The following is a 20673-nucleotide window of genomic DNA, read 5'->3' as shown; positions in this document are numbered from 1 at the left end:
TGGTATCCAAGAGCCACAGAAGTTTCATGTCTCTGGTTACCAGCAAACCTGCGGGCCAAAATGTCATGTCTTTTCTCAGGCTTATTCCCCTAACCTGGCTCTGCCCAGAATAGAACCACGTTGCCTGACCAGTGGTAATTATACTCAAGCCATGCCTGAGGCAAAAGCAAGAATGCTGGATACCTTTGGCAAACACTGAGCATGAGGCTTGGATTTCAGGGCAGGAAGAACGGATGGGGAAGGGAATCAGGCATCAGAACACTTAGAAGTTCGTGTGCGTTAATCCATACTGCACTACCAAGAGCGTGAGAGTGGGGCCATATCTCCCCCTATGCTACATAACGCGGTATTCAGTGTAGTCTCTGGGGTCCAACTGCAAGGCCCAAATCCTAGTTCCTCTATCCACTAGCTGTGTAACCTTCAGAAAGCCACTAAACCTCTCTGGGCCTCATGATTTTTTGGTCTGTTTTTTTCACCTTAAATACTGATTCCATAGGGATGTCGTGAACTTTAGCATGAGTTAATAAGTAATCTGCTTAGAACAGTGTCTGGTCTATAATTGCCAACTTATTATAGAAGTGTTAGCTATTACTAATAGTTTATTGTCTGTCAGTCAGGGTGCCTATCACTTTAGACAATCTTCTTTAGAAGAAGAGTTGGCACACACTGGAATTTTGGCTTGCTAAATCTTCTGATTTCCTTCCCCTCATTTCCCCTGCTTCCTGCCCTGGGTGGAGTCTACACTGTCCCACCTCCTTTTTTAGCTTCTCTTGCAATGTCTTCCCTTTTCCTTACCGTCTCTCTTACTTTCTCCACCTATATGTCAATCTTCTCATCTTCCTCACACTCTTTTCTTCGAGAACAGCGTTCAACACATTGCAGGCAAGGATTAGAACATTGTTGAATAGATAGTATCCAAAGCATGAACAGGCAGTTTGGTCCCAGAACACAACAATGACTTCAAAGTATAAAAAGGAAAAAAAAAAGTATGACCAGGCCCTATAAGTTGTTTCTAATTTTAAAGACAGGGATCACAGAGAAAGAGGGAAGCAGTCACTTGCGAAGCGATATCCAGGAATACAGAATAAAAAATAAAAAGAGGAAGAGCCTGCTTCACAGTGGGAAGTGAGGTAGGAAACTCTGGTGGTCTGTGTGCACAACTGTGACACATGGATGTGCAGGTGGCACTGCCTGACCCTAAGCACCAATGTCTCTTTCGTGAAGGAGACAGAGACGGCCCAACTGCGTAAGGCTAAGACAGTCAAAGGCTATTCCCTGACTTCCTGGTAGCAAGGTTCCAAAGAAGTCTGCTCTACATTGTGATTCCTGCAGATTACTACAAAGGCAAGAGAAGGAGGCCAGTGTAAAACATTCAACCTCCCTTCCCGGAAGGTAGCTGCTCACAAAAGCCCATGAAGCCAAATGACCGGGCTGCCCAGTGTAGGAAATGAAGTTTAAAAATAAACAATTCTTATAGCTAATTCATGAACAAATAGTTGCCCCTGAAAATATGCCACAGTCAGAACACCGTGGCAAATCCAAACATGTGTTTGAAACCACAGATTGTCTGAACTATAAGGGAACTTAGGGACTTAATGTGACCCTCCTGATTCACAGAGGTGGAAAGAGAAGCCAGAGACATTAAGTGACTTGCTCAAGGTCACCCACTAATTGGTGGCAGAGCCAAGACTTGATAAGCCAAAGGGAGTGGATGCACCTGTTTCTGGGATACTAGGACCCAGTCAAGTAGTAGGCATCCTGCTTGAGTCACGGTAGCAGTGGGGAGAGACTGAGCAGAGAAAGAAATTAAGAATGGGGACGGGGAACATCCATGTCAAACAACTGGTTATAAAGATTCAGTGAAAGTTGAGTCCAGGATTGAAAAACTAATTCAAAGAACAAATAGAGCAACAAAACCCACCAGGCAAACCACTTGCTGTCCTGGAGCGAGTGGTTATTAAATGGTGTCCTGGGGAACTGGGGACGTTCCAAGTATCTGCTCTAAAGGGCCAAATAGCTTTTTCATGTTCTAAAAACTGCTTGAGCTCTCCTTTGTGAAGAAAGGCCCAGGTGCTCATCTATTATTGAGCATGTTTAAAAAGGCATTTAGGGAAGAGCACCAAGAGGCAGATTTGCAACTCCAACGTCAGTCCCAGGAGGGCTGTGCTTGCTTAGAGAAGAAGCAGGGTTCACGTTCAGCAATAAGGAAGAAGCCAACACAGCCAGGTGTTCTAGCTTTCTCCAAAACACCTGTTGGTGTTCTCTCCTCCAGCAGTTCGCCAGAAAGTGAACGATGCAGAGGGCAAATGCCAACAAGGAAGGGATCTTGCTACTGTTAACACACGCAGACCAACGAGCTATGGCCAAGATTTTACCCCACGTGTGTGGGGAGGCACATAGGGGTGTAGGAATTTTGTGACATAGATACTTAGGTACAGAGTGCTTAAAGAATGTAATATGTGGAGCTAAAAAATTACATGATATATAGATGAACATAAATAGGTAATAGCTACATGGATACTTAATGATATAGTTGACATCGTATTTTATCTTTTCAATGTTTATTTATTTTGGGGAAAGACAGAGTGTAAGCGGGAGAGGGGCAAAGAGAGAGAGAAACACACACACACACACACACACACACACACACAGAAATGAAGCAGACTGTCAGCACAGTCTGTCCGAGCTGTCAGCACAGAGCCTGATGCGGGGCTTGAACCCAAGAACCATGAGATCATGACTTGAGCCAAAGTCGGATGCTTAACTGACTGAGCCACCAAGGTGCCCTAGTTTATACCATATTTTAATATATCAATAATATATATTTGACATACTATTCACAAAGCATCATTAAAAATGTAGATTACAAAACAGGATATATAATACCATCCCAATTTTATAAAAATATGCCCTTATATTTCTAAAGCACATTTATAATATATAAGAACACAGAGGAAAAAAGACTGGAATGACAGAAACAAAATGTAAACAGAAATTATCTCTGGGAGGTAGAATTTGAGGTGCGCTTTATTTTCTTTTCATGCTTTTCTCTATTCTTTTTAGCTTTCCTCTGATGGACCATTACTGTTACTTTTGGATTCAGACACAAATAAATACTGTTGCAGAAAAAGAGAGGTTATCACTCAAGACGGGACGGGATTCCTCCAGTTCTGAAAAAGAAATCCTAACTTTGTGTACAATATGTTTATACCCACATTTTAGGGTGTTTTCCTCCTTTAGTCTTTAAGTGGCCAGTGATTCAACTGGAGAATATAAATACGGGTGGGGATCCTTGGGGGTTGCCTTAGTGGTTGCCTACCACAGTCATATTCATCCCTGTATTTTATCTGTATAACATTCTTAAGAGCGTACATTTCTTGAGAACAGGGCATCTTATTTACCTTTCTTTCCTTTCAGCATCTAGCATAGGATCCTTCATAGAGAAGCCCTTCAGTATGTTTATTGAATGGAACTGAATCGGCCTGGAAAAAGAAGTGATAACTCTAAACACGGGAGGTAAAAGCAACACTTTTCTTCCACTGGACTTTGAGATCCTGCTTTCACGTGGAAAACAGCAATGCCAGTGGAGATCAAAGAAGAAAGGTTTATCTGAGCTTTGCAGAGTCGGAGAAAATGCTATACACTCACTGTAGTTCTTTGGATACTAGAAAGCTCCATCTTGAGATAGAATGTTTCTAACTTTTGAGCTGGGGTGGGGGAATCTAAAGTACCCTGTAGAGAGACCAAGCCCTCCCCTTACATCCTTATTCAGCACTCAACGCACAGTAAAGATACATGTGCCATTACTTTCATCATTAACGCATTTTTCTTTCTATTCTGCATGCTCAAAATCTCTGAGTGTGGATCTTCTCCTGCCAAGACAATTTCAACCTCTTTTCTTGACTCTGCTTTTTTTTTTTTTTTTCCTTTCTGTTTCTTGGCTTTGGTTTCATCAGAATAGCATGACAGAAGCCTTCTTGCTTTCTCACTACACTCAGACTCTATCACTCTCTAATTGCTATCGGTTTTCTGTTCCTTCGTTAAGATGTGACATTTGCCCACCCCTCCCCACCCCCCCAGCCCGCCACTTCATTTCTAATTTCAGCTTTTCCTATTCCACATTCTTTCATTTGCCCACCCCCTTCCTTCATTCTCCTGGTCTCCCAGCTGAGTTTTTCCTCTGCCTGAAGCCTTCATTTCTCCACTAGGAAATGCCCCTGGATCATTCAAATTCCCCTTGAATGCTCACACCTATGAAGCCTTTCCAGGTTATTCATCCAGTTGGGATTATCTGTTACTTTGCCAAGAAAAAAAAGACAAATACACACCCTTTATAAGACTAACACTTTTTAAGGCATCAAAAGTTTGTATTTCTGTATTTCACTGTCTCACAAATAGAAAGCCCGTCAGAATAGGTAATTTCTTTTTCCTTCTACAATTGTAAGGTGGATTTGGAAAATCGGTACAATATAGAACTATAATTGCCCAGGACAGGGAGGCATTTTTAGACTGTACTCAGAATTCTCAGCTGCCCCCTAGAGACTCCAAGGTGAACTGCAGCCAGCCATTAAAAGCGCTCCATAAATCCCCAATTCCTTAAAACTTGAATGTACCCATTCTCAAGGTATACATTCTAGATCTTAAGCTGGGACTGAATGTTTTCTGAATTCACTTCTGCTCTGTGAGTTGCAAACTCCCATATCCCAATCAGGTAGGTCATTAATAAAAGCGATGGGACATGGTGGGAGGCTGTACTGAACTGGAGAGCTGGAGAACATGTATGCCATCCAAAGGAAGCTACACCCCTCAGCTCCAGCCGAATGTGAGCCCGGTGTTGCCACTCTCCTGATTCTTCAGGAAATCCAGAAATCTGGAGATCAAAGGGGAATCTCTAAATATTTAAGTACCCAAAGCAGTTTAACCTCAAATACACCTCTCTTAAGCCACATAGAACATGTCTGTGATCCAAAAGCAGTCTCTGGACTGCTAGCTTGTCACCTTTCCTCAAGATCCTCAATAGGTCCTCCTGTAGTGTCACATCATGACCTCCAGGGTCAAATGGAGAAAATGGAGGAAGCAATTGCCACAACAGGTGCAAAAGAGTGGAGCACCTGCACCCCTTGGAGCAGGTGAGGGTAGGCAACTTCCTAAATACAGTTCTTACTAAACAATGAGGCCTAGTAGGTCTTGATTATTTGGAAAAATCAAACATCAATACTGGAATGTTTATAGCCTGATGTGTCAAGTTACAAAGTTCACATCCCAATTCTCCGAAACCTAGAAACAAATGGAAGACCAAATACTACCCACATTCCTCTGCGGCTCAGAAGGGGGTCTATAGTCTCGATACAGTATCTACATACAGTTTAAGTGGAGGTCTTCTGGGCATAATATGAAATACTTTTACATCAAGTTGCCAGTTAAATTTCTTACAACTGCCATTGGACATATTCCTTAGGAATTAAACTGGCAACTTATTTAAGATAATAAAGCCATTTCCAAAAGCCCCTTTGGGGGATGACATCTTGTGGCTGAGAGCCATTGCACCCTATCTCGCCACCTCAATAGCACTTGGTATCATCTGAAATGATCCTGTTTATTTGTTGCTGTGTTTGTTGTGTGACCTTCCTTAACAAGACATAAACACCTCCAGGGCAGGGAACTTGTTGGTCTCATTACTGTTTACCCTATGCCCAGAACAGTGCCTGGCACTTGGTAAGGGTTCTGGAGATATTTGCTGAATGGATAAACCCAGACTTCCAGCCTAATATCAGGGAGTTTCTGTAGCAGTGATCAAAGATGACAAGTAATTCAGAATCTCCCGGAGTGAGCGGCACAGGCCTTAACTCTTTCTTGCCATGCTTCTGGATCTGTCCCTCACTTTATGAAGGGATAAAGATTTTTTACTTCGCAGTTAATGGCTGGAAAATAAAATGAGAACAGAGGACAGTGACAGAGTGGCAGTCTTAAATACCCATTAAACAAATAACTTCTCTCGTTCTCTTGTCCTTGTGAATAGGAAATGTCGGTGATAAACTATCCCTGCATTTTATAGGTCAGAATTCAGATGGTCGGGCCTCATTTTGGGGGCTTCTGAGGTAGGACCTGAGAATCTGCATTTCAAGTAAGTTACTAGGTATGCGGATGCTATTGGTCCAGGGACCGCACTGAGGACCAGCGGCGCAAAGTGTAAAACACTACTCAGGTGTCAGTACTATCACTCCCTTTATAGCCAACCCTGACTAGGACTGTCTTCTGTGGACGGAAACCACTTTCCTTTGTGGCAGGAATTCCTTGAAGGGTTGTGGGCCAATTACTCACCACATGAGGAGGCCATAAAGGAGGGATTGGCAGTTCTTTATCGTCAACCACAAAGTGGTGGCTGATTACAGTGAAAACAAAACCCAAGGAGATCAAATGGCACAAGGACACACTACAAGCTTTCCTAAACTGTCATCACCGTTTAATGCATTTCGGTTGTTATTCAATAGTTACAGACAACCCACAACAGGATAAGTCTAAGCTGAGGAGGTTTTAAACTCACTGATGTCCCGGTGGCAGGCCCAGTGTGGACTTCTGTGCCGTGTTGTGGACTGCGCTGTGTTATTGCCGTTATTTTAAGACTCAATTTTTAGAAAATCCTTGTGCAAAAAGTTGTTTAACAATAAAGGAAGAGGGGCGCCTGGGTGGCTCAGTTGGTTAAGCGTCCGACTTCAGCTCAGGTCACGATCTCACGGTCCGTGAGTTCGAGCGCCGCGTCGGGCTCTGGGCTGATGGCTCAGAGCCTGGAGCCTGCTTCCGATTCTGTGTCTCCCTCTCTCTCTGCCCCTCCCCCGTTCATGCTCTGTCTCTCTCTGTCTCAAAAATAAAATAAACGTTAAAAAAAATTAAAAAAAAACAATAAAGGAAGAAAGCTTGCTCATTACCAATTTATCTTTGAGCAAGTCAAGAATTCTATGTATTTCCTAGCTCCTTCCTTTCAGTGACTAAGGCCAAAATCCAACTGTGTCCTGTGGGTATGTGTTGTCATTTTCCTTCGCGTTCTTGTTTTCTAGAAGCCGGTTTCAACTGTGCTACATGGGTTTTACACTACGTTCAAGTAAAGTAACTGAACATTTGCACAACACTTGCCCCGTGCCAGATATTGTACTAAGAATTTGACATGAATTAAAACTTATTTGATCCTGACGGCAACAGTTTGAGGTAGGCACTATACTTCCCATTTTATAGATGAGAAAACGGAGGAACAGAAAGGTGGAGCACCATTGTTGATACTTCTGTGGATAAATTACTGTGCAATGTGGAGGTAAGATATGATGCCTCTTGGGTTTTAAACTGTGCCTCAAAGGTCAAGCTTAATAATCCAAGGTCAAGGGGAGAGCACAAGCAAAGACATGTGGGCATAAAAGTACAAGAGGTTTTGAAGAAAGGTCAGTGGCAATTATGCTGCCGTGCAGACTAAATGCAGAGGGGTGGAGGGCGGAGAAGATGGGAAAGTTGAATGCTGTGACTTGGGGGCTGGTGCAGGGAGCACATTTTGCCCCGAAGATGCACTTCGCAAATTTCACTCACTCAGGTACCACTGCAGCAATTTTCTCCACATCCGTGTATCACGCCGATGGTACTTTTAATTTAATATATGAAATAACCTTCCTTTTAAAATGTATTTTAAAAGTTCACATTACTGTAAATGTGAGGCAACTGTCACTTGCCAAAGACAGACAACTATAAAAATAAACACATGATTAGTTAAATAAAAAATACTCATCGCTCTTAAATTAACTCATGTATCACAGTGAAACCCACAATCACATTTGGGGCAACATTTAAGTGGCAGAGATGAATCACAGAAGATTGGTGTTCCTGTTCACTGAAGTTTGCTCTTCCCTTCTCTTTCACATATATATGGATTATATATATTTCATATAAGATACAATGTAATCTTAATGAACCTTCATCTAGTTTTACATGAGATCCCTAAACTCCACTACTCCTCTCTCTTAGCTAGTCGAGTTCATAAAATATTTGGTTGATTGTGTTTTATGTAAAGCTAAGTTAAAATTTCATGTTACTCTCCTACAAAGGTTTAAGGGCTGTTTTGTAGGTCAGCTATTTTAAATTCCCCTTGGTGTTTCAACATTTCTCTACACCTTCAGCGGATGTCTGATCAATGGGGGCTGCATGGCCACAGTGCCACAGCCATGGTGGCTGCATTTGAGAAAAGCTTTGAATGCAGAAGAGCACGGGTTCCTAGAAAATCCCCTCTACGCGATCAGAATTGGACAGCTGCTTCTGTAGGTAGTTATGCCTTTGTTATTGAAACATGGTTCATCGACACAGTTTTGAGGAGACAGGTTCTTGCAGTCGACTGAAAAGAGGATACATGTATGATTGTGTGTGTGTGTGCATGCACATGTATGTGTGTGTAATAACAGTGAGGAGGTAGAGGGAGGTAGAGGAAGGTACGGATGCAGAAAAGCCTTTTTTGTTACTGTTCTTATCTTTCTTTGCTCTCTCCCTCCCTCTCTCTCTTCTTTTTTCATTTTTGCTCATCTCAGGAAAATGTTACACTGAAATAGCCAGTCACAGTCTGGGCTAACTACTAACTATTCCCCCCTCTCAAGGGTTTCCATGGTGTGATTTGTCCTCTGGTCTACACAGCTGTTTCCAAGGATATCGCTACACTCTGATCCCATTAGTTGTATTGTTATACTCTTCTGTGTGTTAAGGCACAAAGCATGCTGGATTAAAATGGAGCTGGATGTAAATGCCGACACCTAGTTCTGCCACTCATCTGTGTGGCTTTGGGCAAATCCTGTCACCTCTCTGAGTCTCAGTTTATTTATCTGTACAACTATTTGCCAAAAGTTTAATAGGAGTCAGAATGAGATCATATGCACTAAAGCTCTTCATAAGCCACATTGTTAATAAAATGCTATATAAGTATCAGATGCGTCTGTGGCCAAACCTTAATTCTAGGCTAGACTGTTCTAGAATTGTACATCTTTCCCAGCTCCTATAGGGAAAATAAGGGTTCTGTTTGTTTTAACGTTTCTATAAAGAGAATGCTGAGGTGGCTTAACTACCCACCAGAAATTCTACTTGAGAGGTACTATTCTGTTCCTTTGCCAGCAAGTGCCTTTCCCTAGGGGATGAGTGAAAAAAAAATGGTACATATTAGAGGAATAGCCAAAGACACTGATTTTAGAAGATATCCCACACCAAACCCTTGGAATAGACAAATGTGAAAGGGTATCTAGAGGGGTTTGGTGTAAACACGGAATGCTGAACCCCTGGAAAATATAGCCAAGGAGAATGGTTTTCTTCCTCTCAATGTCCATTACTCTCCCCGTGACTCGTGTACATGTGTGTTCTTCTCCTAACTTGCCTCTCCAAATCACACTTGTCCTCTCACCTTCCCCCCCGCCCCCCCCCCCCACATGCTTAAGTTTAAACCTTCAGAACATTTAGCTGGCAGAGCTAAGACCTGAAAAACCTGTTGAGTCAGCAGAGGGCAGCCCTTACAGAAAGCAGAGAAAACCCGGATTACATGAGGTGAGAGCCTCCAAGCCATCTGAAGTCCTCTTTCTCTCCTCCCACCTTTCTGTCTCTATATAGATACGTAATAGATAAATGTATATGTATACATACACAGAGAGAGAGAGATGCATATGTGCATATATAACTGTTCCACATATCATGAACTAGATATACAAATACACTAATACTAATATGCTAATTAACTAGAATTAGAATGTTCACCAAATTATGAACAGAGATAATTCTAATAGACAAAATAATAAAACCACCCCAAATAATTGGAGTTCCATGGCTACTGTGAGAGATTAGTATCCATATTTCTTTTATTATTAATAGCTTTCATTATTTTGTAAAAAAATTTTAATGTTTGTTTATTATTTTTGAGAGAGAGAGACAGAGCATGAGCAGGGGAGGGCAGAGAGAGAGGGAGAAATGGAATCTGAAGCAGGCTCCAGGCTGCTGGCAGCACAGAGCCTGATGTGGGACTCGAACTCACAAACCGCGAGATCGTGACCTGAGCTGAAGTCGGATGCCTAACCGACTGAGCCACCCAGGTGCCCCAATAGCTTTCATTCTTAAAGATAATTTATTTTCTTAATGGGCCTACACTTCCTTTCAAATCTTTGTACTGCAGGCTGATTAGCAGCGTTAACATGTCAAGGTCAGAGCTTTTCTCCCCGTGTACATGGATTATGTTTACCCTGCTCCGGGCCAGCTCTCATAAATAGGTATTACAGAGAGAGAGGTTGTGTACGGACTAGTACAAATCCATCATCATTGCAGGAAAAACTCAAAGCAGATGATCTTGTCATGCTAGGTCAATAGAGCTTGTTTGTATATGAAGGACATTCAGATATTATAGTTTTGATGTCAAACTTCAGATCTCAGCTAGAGTCAACATGCTGTGAATGCATGCAGAAAGTATTTTCTTTGGTGGAAAATACATAAAAGTATAAAGAGAATAGCACCCTGCTATAGAGGCCTGGGCAGTCTTGAGGCATATCCGCCTACAAATAACAAGTGACTTTAGCCAGGTGCTGCCCCTACTGGTGAAAGAAGGGGATTCTCCTCCCTTCCTCCTGGTCACTTGTGCCACAGAGAACAGAAATAGCACTAGAAAGGCTGACATACCCAAGAGTTCCTTGGGAAAAGGGGTCTGAATTTTACAAGCTTCCAACTCTCAAGAAAATGATCCCCGTATGATGAAAACTGCAGACAGACACAGACCACATGGCCAACCCCATTCTTTGTATGCTGTAACTATCAAAGAAAAATCCTCATCAGCAAAATTAGAGGGCTACACACTCAATCAGAAGATCAAAAGGGAAAAAAAAAAACCCTCCATGAGTCCTGACCGACCAGGAATCACAAAGTAGAGTCTTCCATTCCAACTGGATATGTGTCCATTGGTTATTAGCGAATTAATATAAATAACCCAAGCAATTCTCAATTTAAGGGCTTTCCTTTTTAATGTTTAGCACATTAGATAACAAAAAAAAAATTGGTCAAACCTTGTTACCTTGAAAAGCAGTCTTTATGGCGTCACAGCTGGATTATCAAAAACTCTGAAATTATTTTCATATGAGCATTGCATGAAATATGATATGAATAGTTTCATTTCAGTCTCTATTTAATACACGTACATTTAGTTATGAGTGACCAGTTTAAAGAAGTGGGATACATCCTTACAATGGAATATTAAACAGTCATTAAGTTTCGCGCTTTGGATATCAGGAAAACAGAAAAAAACATCTACAATATTATAGTAAGAGACAGTAAGAGAAGAAAGTAGATTGTAAGCTGTTGTAAGTTGTATTAGCGATTCTGCCATATCTCATTGCATTGTGTGATAACATGCACACGTAGAACACCCACGGAGAAGAAGCATCAGCAAGAGACAGAGAAATATAAATGCTAATTCTTTGAATGTATATTGTATGTATATTGTGTCTTATCTCCCCCACATGTCTTTTTAAAAAGAAAAATTTTTTAGTGTTTTTATTTATTTTTGAGACAGAGACAGCAGGGGAGGGGCAGAGAGAGAGGGAGACACAGAATCTGAAGCAGGCTCCAGGCTCTGAGCTGTTAGCCCAGAGCCCGACGCAGGGCTCGAACTCACGGACCGCGAGATCATGACCTGAGCCGAAGTCGGACGCTCAACCGACTGAGCCACCCAGGCGCCCCTCCCTCAAATTTCTTTAATAAGCATCAATTACCTTCATAATAAGAAAACCATGTTTTTAACCTACATAACCTAGATAAGCACAAAAGTCTTCTAACCAGTATACCACTATTTCTTCTCCAATATCACTAATGGAAAAAACGCTATAACCTAGAAATCAGACAGATAGTTCAGGGGACTCAGGAGCCAACCATAAGATAATGGTCATGAAATAAAAATAAAACGTAAACAAGATGGACGTAAGCCGTATTTTAGTTTTGGGGACACATTCCTCACTGCCTTTTGTTAAGCCAGCACTTCAGTCTCCAAGTTCAATTCTGCTTTTTCTTCCCCATCAGCATGGATAGGTTTCAGAAGTAAAGTCAACCAAGGTTATCTTGTTCTTTTATCCCATTCATTCAGTGGCTGATGACAAACACACGGAGACAACCGGCCTTTATGAAATGACATTTCTGAAGTCTCTTCCCTCACTACATCCTGCTCTTCTCTTCAAATTATTTTAGAAACGTACACTGGGTTGCAGTTTGGCATTGTGGACTGGGTCTACTAACAAGCGTTGAGACACTGGTGGTTAAGAGTACACTTTCTGCTCCTCGGGGCTGGCCCCCAGTAGTCTCTTTCTGGAACCCCAGAAAAGGGGTTAACGAATAGGGTGGACCATGACTCTGGGAGATCAGTGGATAAGAAGGGAGCACTTGGATGTGAGAGTCCAAAATAATCACAACTCAGAAAGGCAGCCAAAAACATGTAATCCAGCCACCCTGTTTGTAAGCCATGGTCATAAATATATATCAGCAGAGTCTTTACCAACCAAGCAACATGAAAGAAACATCCACCCCATTATTCGACCATATCAAAGAGTAAGATTTAAAAACCACCTTAGGTTACAGAATTTTAAGTGTCACAATGAGCAATACCTTCCTCTTTCTCTTTGCAATACCTTTGTGGGTATGTATACCGGTAAATTTTACCTTATCCTCCACCCCGACATAAATTTAATAAGCAAAATGTCTTGGGGCACCTGGGTGGCTCAGTAGGTTAAGCGTCCGACTTCGGCTCAGGTCATGATCTCACGGTTCATGGGTTCGTCGGGCTCTGTACTGACAGTTCGGAGCCTGGAGCCTGCTTCAGAGTCTGTGTCTCCCTTTCTCTCTGGCTCTCCCCTGCTTGTGCTCTCTCTCTCTCCCTCTCTCTCTCTCTCTCTCTCTCAAAACTAAATAAACATGAAAAAAATTTAAAAAATAATCAAAATGTCTTTAGTAAGTATCTCAATAAATTATCTTTATAAGAAAACCATAAATGTTGTTCTCCTTTTTCCCCCAGCCACTAGGAAAACTACGACACTAATTTGGTGGGATTAATGCTTCGTTCATGGTAGATGCTCAATAATTATGTGTGGGAGAGAAGGGAAGGACAGGGAAGAAGGGGGGTGGGAAGGAGAATGGAAGGAAAACTCACAACCATGTATTTCATGTATTGTTTTTTGGGCTGCACACTGCAGAGTGATGAGGACATATCCCATTTTTAAGACTTCCAAAGTCATCCCCTGGTGTCATTAACAGTCCTGGTACTCAAAACTTCTATCAAGAAGTTCTCCCTACAGCTAATATAAATCCTCTCTGCTTGATCTTAAGCCCACTTACTCCGGTTCTGTCTCGGAGGAGAAAAACGGAACAGCTGATCTCAACACTTGGTACAATAAGTCTTCATATATTTAAAGAGAGCAAGTCATCACTTCATTGCCTTTTCTTCCTCCCCTTAACAACCCCAATTCCCATAGCCTTTCTCCATGGATCCCGTGTTCTAATCCCTTAATCCAATGATGCATATTAGTACTCAGTTCAAAGTCGGTAAAAATAGCATGTTGTCAAATGGCAGTATCGAGAGGTCCAGAACAAACACCCCCAACGTGAGGAGCTTCTGTTTCACCTCCTCAGACAACCTCTGTAAAGTCTGAAGAGAGCAGGGATGCTCCCTGGCCTCTCCTCCAAAGATGGGTGGTAGAACACAGTTTGTACAGGCATGTTCGGGCTGTCACCAGACATTTACTGGCCTGTTCAGGAATGTCTCGCGCTGTGCTGGGCACAGGCATACGGTGAATAACCAAACGGATGCGGCTCCTATGTCATGAGCAATCTGCCAGTTTGGATGTGAATGTGCCTATGTGTTTGTATGCACACACGCAAGGGAGGAAGTGGAGTGGCTGTTTATTTTGTCTGTCAACAGCTTTCAAGTGGCACCTGCCACAGCAGCAATCAACCTCTGCTGCATCATCACCAAACTGATCATTCTGGAATATGATCACTGGAGTCGTTAGGTGCTCATCGCACAGGGCATCCACAGCCTGGAGTTGCCGCTGTCTCCTGGATACGAAGCTATTGGAGGCATATAGCATCTCTTAACCTCTTTCATTCATCCCAGGCTTCAGATGCCAGTAGAACATTCTGTCTTATTATGTTGTTGCTGTTGTGGCTCTTGGGGGATCTTCCTTCTACCAGTTTAGTGCCCTTCCTCCTCTCCCACTGTTCCATCCATTAATTCATAAATACTATTATAGGCCCAGCAGTGTGGGCTAAGTACTTTCATTTCTAGCACTCCGTTCAGTGGTGGATGTGGCTGTAATGTCTCAGTATTGCAAGCCTAAGGTGATAACTGGGATTTGGGGAGCCAAAACAATGACCCAGACAAATGGAGAATGTTTTAGTCTACATAAGGAAGGGCAATTTTCCAGTAGATGGAGGCAGAGAAGAGGAAATGCGGGCTTATAAAATACACCTGTTGTCCCCGGGGAAATGGTTTGCATCTCTGCCTGCCTTACGTCTCCTCCTGTAATTCGGACCCAGACAGTCCCTTTAAGGTCTGTTTACATCTTACAGCCTGAAAATGCACCATCATCATTTCTTGAAGTCATTACTCAGAACACACCCCCACTGCATTTCATTTTTATTATCCCCATTTTAGGAACGATTAAATGGAAGCAGAGAGCGGTAGCAATGAAGCAAATCATGAGAGGCTCTGATAAAGACAGAAGCTTGAATGCTTGCTGGAACTGCTTCTCTGTGCCAGACTATTTTTAATGCAAGTTTATGCAGCTGTCCCCCACTTAGAGAGAAGACTTACAAATGAACCCATTCTGCACGCATTTTTCCACCACCATCCCCTACCCTTTCCAACCTATCATGCTATCCCCGCATGCATGCAGGTGTGGGAAATGTTCTCCTCCACATTCCCACATACCAAAGACATTACTTGGCTTTCTGTGACTGTAATTCTGATCCAGAGATCTCTGTGCTATTCTAGCTGCCCCCATGCCTCCTTAGTGGCTATTTATACAGGATCCCATTACAAGTTCACAAGAGCAGGTGCTATTTTAAAAAAATAGGAGGTTGAGTAAATATATAGAATTTTTACATGCTTGCAGTATGTTCAGAGAAAATACGTAAGACCCTGGAAATAAGGATTTCTCTGGGGAGGAGCCTGGGGGAACTGAAGATCACAGATAAGAGGATGTTCTTTTTACTGGATACCCTTTTGTACCATTTGACTTATTACCATGTGCAAATGTTACCTTAAAAAAAGGGGGGTGGAGGGCAGTGACTGACATTTGTTGAATACTGGCTATGTTTCAGTCACTATTAACTGGTATTTTATTATAAAATCTCCTTTCATCTTTATAACAGCCTTATGTAAAACCCTATTTTACAAAAGGGGAACGGACTCAGGTAGTATGGCCGCTTGGTTTATGCAGCTGATAGACGGCAACAAGGGGCATTCATCTCTGCTCTTTCTGAGTCCAAAACCATGCTCAGTCCCAGATTACGCTGCCTTGACTTCAAGTCTTTCAGAAGGAGCCAGATTTATGAGACAGTAGCTTTGAGACTATGTTTTAAAACCTGAGAGGGTATTCACATGGTTCACACCAGCATCTGAATGAGTCTTCGTCAACCTGAGGCTCCTCGTTGAAAAGTGTAAGGCCTGCCTCCTCTGGGAGGTTGGGCCTCACTGAAAATGGCGCCCACCCCGCCCGCCAGACCCTTGCTAGCACTTGGCCTGCTCACACTAGCAGTGGAGAATGTGCCTGCTCTCCCGCTCTCTTCAGTAAACCACTCCGTCCACCTGGAGGCATTTCAGGCAGAAGTGAAATGCCTGGTCAATATACTGACTCTCCTAAACATATGAATTCTTCATTTATTTAACAGCTATCTTTTGAGCCGTCACTCTAAGCCAGATACTCTTCTAGAGTATTTGGCTTATAGAGGTGAACAACGTCCTTGCTCCCAGGAAGCATCTGTCCTGGTGTGAAGAGACAGGTGATAATCAGGCAAATAGGCAAAACATCAGATAAAAAAGTATCCTGAAGAAAATTAAAACGAACTGTTGTGATAGGGTGGCTCAAGCTCTACGTTAGCTTGAGTCACCAAGGAAGGCCTTCTGAGGAGATGATATCTATCTAAATGACAAGAATGACAAATATTCCCTGGAAGCTACTGTCCTTAGAAACAAACTCAGGTTCCTTTTGTATGCTTCAGCTCCCACCCCAGTTCCATTCCAAGTGCTTACTTATTTACAACGTGAATTTTGTAATCCAAGAAGCTAGAGCCAGAAAGGGCCCTAGAAGTCGTCTTAATCTCATGCCATGATTTCAGACATGAAGAAAGAAAGATCCAGGAAAGTGAAAACAGCAGGTCACACAGCTAGTTAAGGGCATGACCAGAAGCTGTGGGTCTTGTCTGTTGCCTCATTTTCCCCACAAATCCAGATCCCTTCCCCATTTATCTTCCCAGCTTCCATCTCCTCCCTGTCAAATATTCACCCTGGTGCCTGCCTCTCTGGAGTCCACAGACACGAAATCTTCCCCAGAGGGCACATGGGACCCTCTGGAGTGGTATTAGAAATCCTGAGAATACAGAGGGTCCTGGGGGTCAGGGTAACAGTGGAAAAAAAGGTTTGACTTCCCATGGTACAACTTCAGCACATCCCAGATATGCACTAGAGCTGTGCCTGGCTCCTGCCACCCATCTCTGCCCACAAGGGAGCCCTAACAAGGGGTTCCACACTGGGGAGCCTCCTGGATCTGTGAATTCAACGAACAGTAAAGACCACTTTTCAGCAATGTTCCCTGATTGAACCAAACCGTATGAATATGTGATATTCTATGACCTCCTACCCCCTCCCAAAATGCTTTACAAAAAGATTAACCACAGAATTTCTTTAAATAACAAGCTCCCTTGTTTAAAGTACATTTAAAGTATGATCTATGAAAACTCAATCTACATAACGGTTTTATCTCCCCTCTGCCCCCCTTACGTTACATCAAGGGCAATAACGTAAACTTGGATTCTTAATGATGGATTTTCGACTCTTGTATTATGCAATGGTTCTCATTCACCTGACACATACTTATTGAACTGCTCTATGCAACACACTTTTCCAGGTTGCTGGGAGGACAAGACGATATAAAGACACAGCCTCTGCCATCTGGAAGCACGCATCCACACAACTCTAAAACAGGCAGATGGGACGGTGTTACAACAGAGGTAGGGACAACGGTTACGGGGGGCAAGGGAGCGTGACAGATTATATTTTGGTCAAAGACGAGAGAAGAAGACAGTGACAGTTTCATTGGGCTTCAAAGGACGGTTATTATTTGTATAACTGGACAACTCATTTCAGAAAAAGGAAACATGATACATGCTGTACAGGAAGCAAGACATACAGGGAAATATCTTAGAACAGAGAGAGCCCAATGTAGCTTGATGGTGAGACGGGAAACAGCAAGGGAGAGAAGATGGGCTTGGAAAGGTAGACAGGAGCCTTGAACACCAGAATAAAGTTTGGACCCAGTGCATAAACTATAGAAGCTTTGAACAAGGTTTGGGCAGAGAAAGAACATGATCAGAGTTGTGCCTTAGGAAACTCATTCTAGCAGCCATGTCCAGGACTGATCTGAATGGATAAAGGTAGGCATCTATTTAAAAAATTATCACATGCTTCCTGGATCATATAAGGAGGAATAAACTCAAGAGCTACAGCAAAGGTAGAACTGATGAGAAGGGAAGGGATGCAAATCCGAGGGAGGGTGACTAGTTTGGGAAAGGGCAGTAGTGGGAGTGGTCACAGGCCTCAGATTCCAGCCTAGAGAAGTCAGCACGAGTGATGGTAAGATCTCTTTAAGGAAGGAGAGGTGTGAGATGCCCCATCCTTGAGGCAGTAATCGTGAGTCTACTGCATAAAAGCTACCCAACTGGACATCTCTGATCCATGTACGAAGCCTCAGTTATTAATAACTCCTCTTCTGGAAATATACAGAGGTGCCTATCATACATGAGTTCCAAGAACACTTCTTAAATTATTATGTCTCTATAGCAGCAGTGAAAAGCAGCTTGATTGGAGTGCAGGGCAGGAGCCCAGGGGAAAACCATTTCTGAACAAATGATAACTCAGTAGAGGGAGAGCAACTTTAATCAAGAACACAAGGAATAATCTAAGTCTTATGGCTGTGCCATGATATAAGGAACTCCATGACAGATTGAAGTCTTTCAAGTTTAAGAATAAGGCCCCAGGTTCCCACTACGTGAGCCACACATGCTGTTTCACAGATGAGCATTCACCTAACTACCTTTCCAGGGTTCACGGACAAGACTGTGAATTTCAAGACATTTATCTCTGGTCTCTTTTCCTGGCCCTTCTTTCTGGAAATATATAATGTGGGTTTCATTCCAGTCAGAGTCATGCTGACATCTTGAAGCCTGTTCTCAGCCAACTGACTGAGTCCATAGAAATTGCTTTAAATTGGTGTTTCCCAACATGTTTTACAGACTATGAATTTCATGAACAAAGGGGTCTAATAATAAAATAAATTTTGAAAATATCAGAGTAAGTAAAGTTAAAGATGGCCCTTTGCTATAGACAGTATTCCTCTGAGCTTCCAAATGTTACTATGCTCTGGGAACCTCCCAGAAGGAGAGCCTGGAGGTATGTCTCCCAACCTTATTTATCTTCAGAACCATTTTTCAGCAAAGAATCTCGAGGGACAAATGACACCTGAAGAACATATACCAGAGAAACACCAGTGCTGACATTGCTCTGGGGAGCATTTGTATTTAAGTAGGAATCGGGGATAAAATCAAAAGCGAATACCTGTTAAGTTCTTACTGTGTGCCAGGCACCTTTCTAAGTCCTTTGCATATATTAATCTATTTAATCCTCATAACAACCCTGTGATCTCAGTACTTTTATTTTTATTCTCATTTTATAGATGAAGACACTTGAGGCACAGAGTACTTAAGAGATTTGTACAAGGTCCTAAGTAGACAAGTTTGTGAGTAGAAGAGCTAGGAAGTGAACCTACGTAGTCTGGCAATCACAGAAATTAATTTCTAATGGTAGAGTTTCAGATACTGTGGTCAGCTGTCAGCGGGAGAGATCCTGAGGAGAGCCTTGCATGGCAAGCCTCTGATCACAGTAAATTCAAACCCATGTGCTTGCAAATTACATTTCATCGGCCTCCCCAGTACACTGTGTAGGACACAACTTCTGAATTATACCACTGATTTGATTTCTTCACTGAATTATGTTACATTATACATGTACACTCTTCCATTAGAATAAAGTCATGATTCACACAGCACCATAACCAATAAAAATGATAATGCATAAAGAAAATAATCTCTTGATTAACCAAAGGGCAAGAACACGAAGATGCAAGTTGGAGAAACTTTGAGTTTGAGCTTCTCCTGTACTCTCAAAGTATTGCACTCTAACTTCACAGCTCAGAGACCAAAACTAAGGTTGGGTTTGGTTTTCTTTTAATGTGCCGCAAAATTTTATGTCCCTACCCCATCTGCTTTGCTTGAGAATTGACAAAAGATATGTCCTACCCTCTCCCACTTCCTCTCCTTGTTCAGAAGGATTATCACCAGTTTCGGGTGCATCTGGTAACCATCTTCACTGAAGGACAGATTTCTTCCCTCAAAAGTGACATTGATCAGATATCTGTAAAGATAAAAGAAAACAAAGATTAAAAGTATGAAGAAGGTATGCCAAGAATAAAACAGGAAGACAGAGGGAAAGGTGAATAGAGACAGACACCTAGATAGACATACAAATATCACTGTGAAACTGTTAGGCATAGAGACATTCAAGTTTTCATTTAATAGGAATAATATGGAAAGATAAGAAACCTACTTCATTAGGTTTGTAAGGCTTAAATGAGATAACTTCCCACCGAGGCCTGGGACATAGTAAACCCTCCTTAAACATTAATGGTTATTATTCACAAAGGGAGGTCAATTAAAGGGTGGAGTCGGTAGAGAGAAGAAAGGGGGAGTGTACCAAGACAGCTTTCTGCTAAGAAAGGTGGCACACTGGAGCACAGGGTCTCTCTGCCTCTCAGAGATATGTACACACTTTGAACTCTTGCCAAGATCCAGGCCATGCTTCTAAGAGCTGTGAGAGGAGTCCAGCAGTCAGGGGTCTGGTTCCTCAGGATACATCTGGAAACTGGGGCTATTGAATTGTGTATAGTGAACAGAAAATACCGGGGGGTGGAGGGGGTTGGAGGAAGGAGGGAGAGATATCTCAGAAAGTATTCCAGGCACAGGCACGTAAATTAGCAGTAACTCTGGAAGTAACTGGAGTCAAACCAATGAACTTTATCTTCCCCCTCAACACCTGCACCTCCAGCTCACCCTTGTTCCTCTGCTGGCTGCTCCGATCTGATGAAGAGCTCCCTCACTGGGAATTCCCACAGGCGTGCTCATTACAACCACATTAGTGCAACTGTGCTGATGGTAATTAATGTCCCTTTACCATAATGGCCCAAGGAGTCAATAATGATTAGCTCAGTGTTCACATGACATGCTACTCTAGAGCCTTGGGTCTGGTGCCGTCGTGAGGTGTCTCTGCTGAGAAGCAAAAAAAGGTATCTTGTAATTGCCACCAGGGTTCTA

General features: G+C 42.5%; 1 protein-coding gene across 3 annotated transcripts in view; it reads right to left on the bottom strand.

The window, feature by feature from the left end:
- The window catches only part of GRIN2B (glutamate ionotropic receptor NMDA type subunit 2B), a 411435-nt gene that overhangs the window by 89501 nt on the left and 301261 nt on the right, over positions 1–20673 (bottom strand). For all 3 annotated transcript variants that reach the window (XM_053894629.1, XM_019452038.2, XM_053894630.1), the window contains one exon: positions 19603–19717. In XM_053894629.1, the coding sequence (XP_053750604.1) occupies positions 19603–19717 (115 nt within the window). The remainder of the gene's footprint in view (positions 1–19602; positions 19718–20673) is intronic.

This window comes from Panthera pardus, unplaced genomic scaffold (assembly GCF_024362965.1).
Source record: "Panthera pardus isolate Hobbes unplaced genomic scaffold, ASM2436296v1 HiC_scaffold_6, whole genome shotgun sequence".
NCBI classification, from domain to species: Eukaryota; Metazoa; Chordata; class Mammalia; order Carnivora; family Felidae; genus Panthera; species Panthera pardus.
The sequence above is the reverse complement of the archived record's forward strand: the minus strand, read 5'-3'. Positions and strand labels throughout refer to the sequence as shown.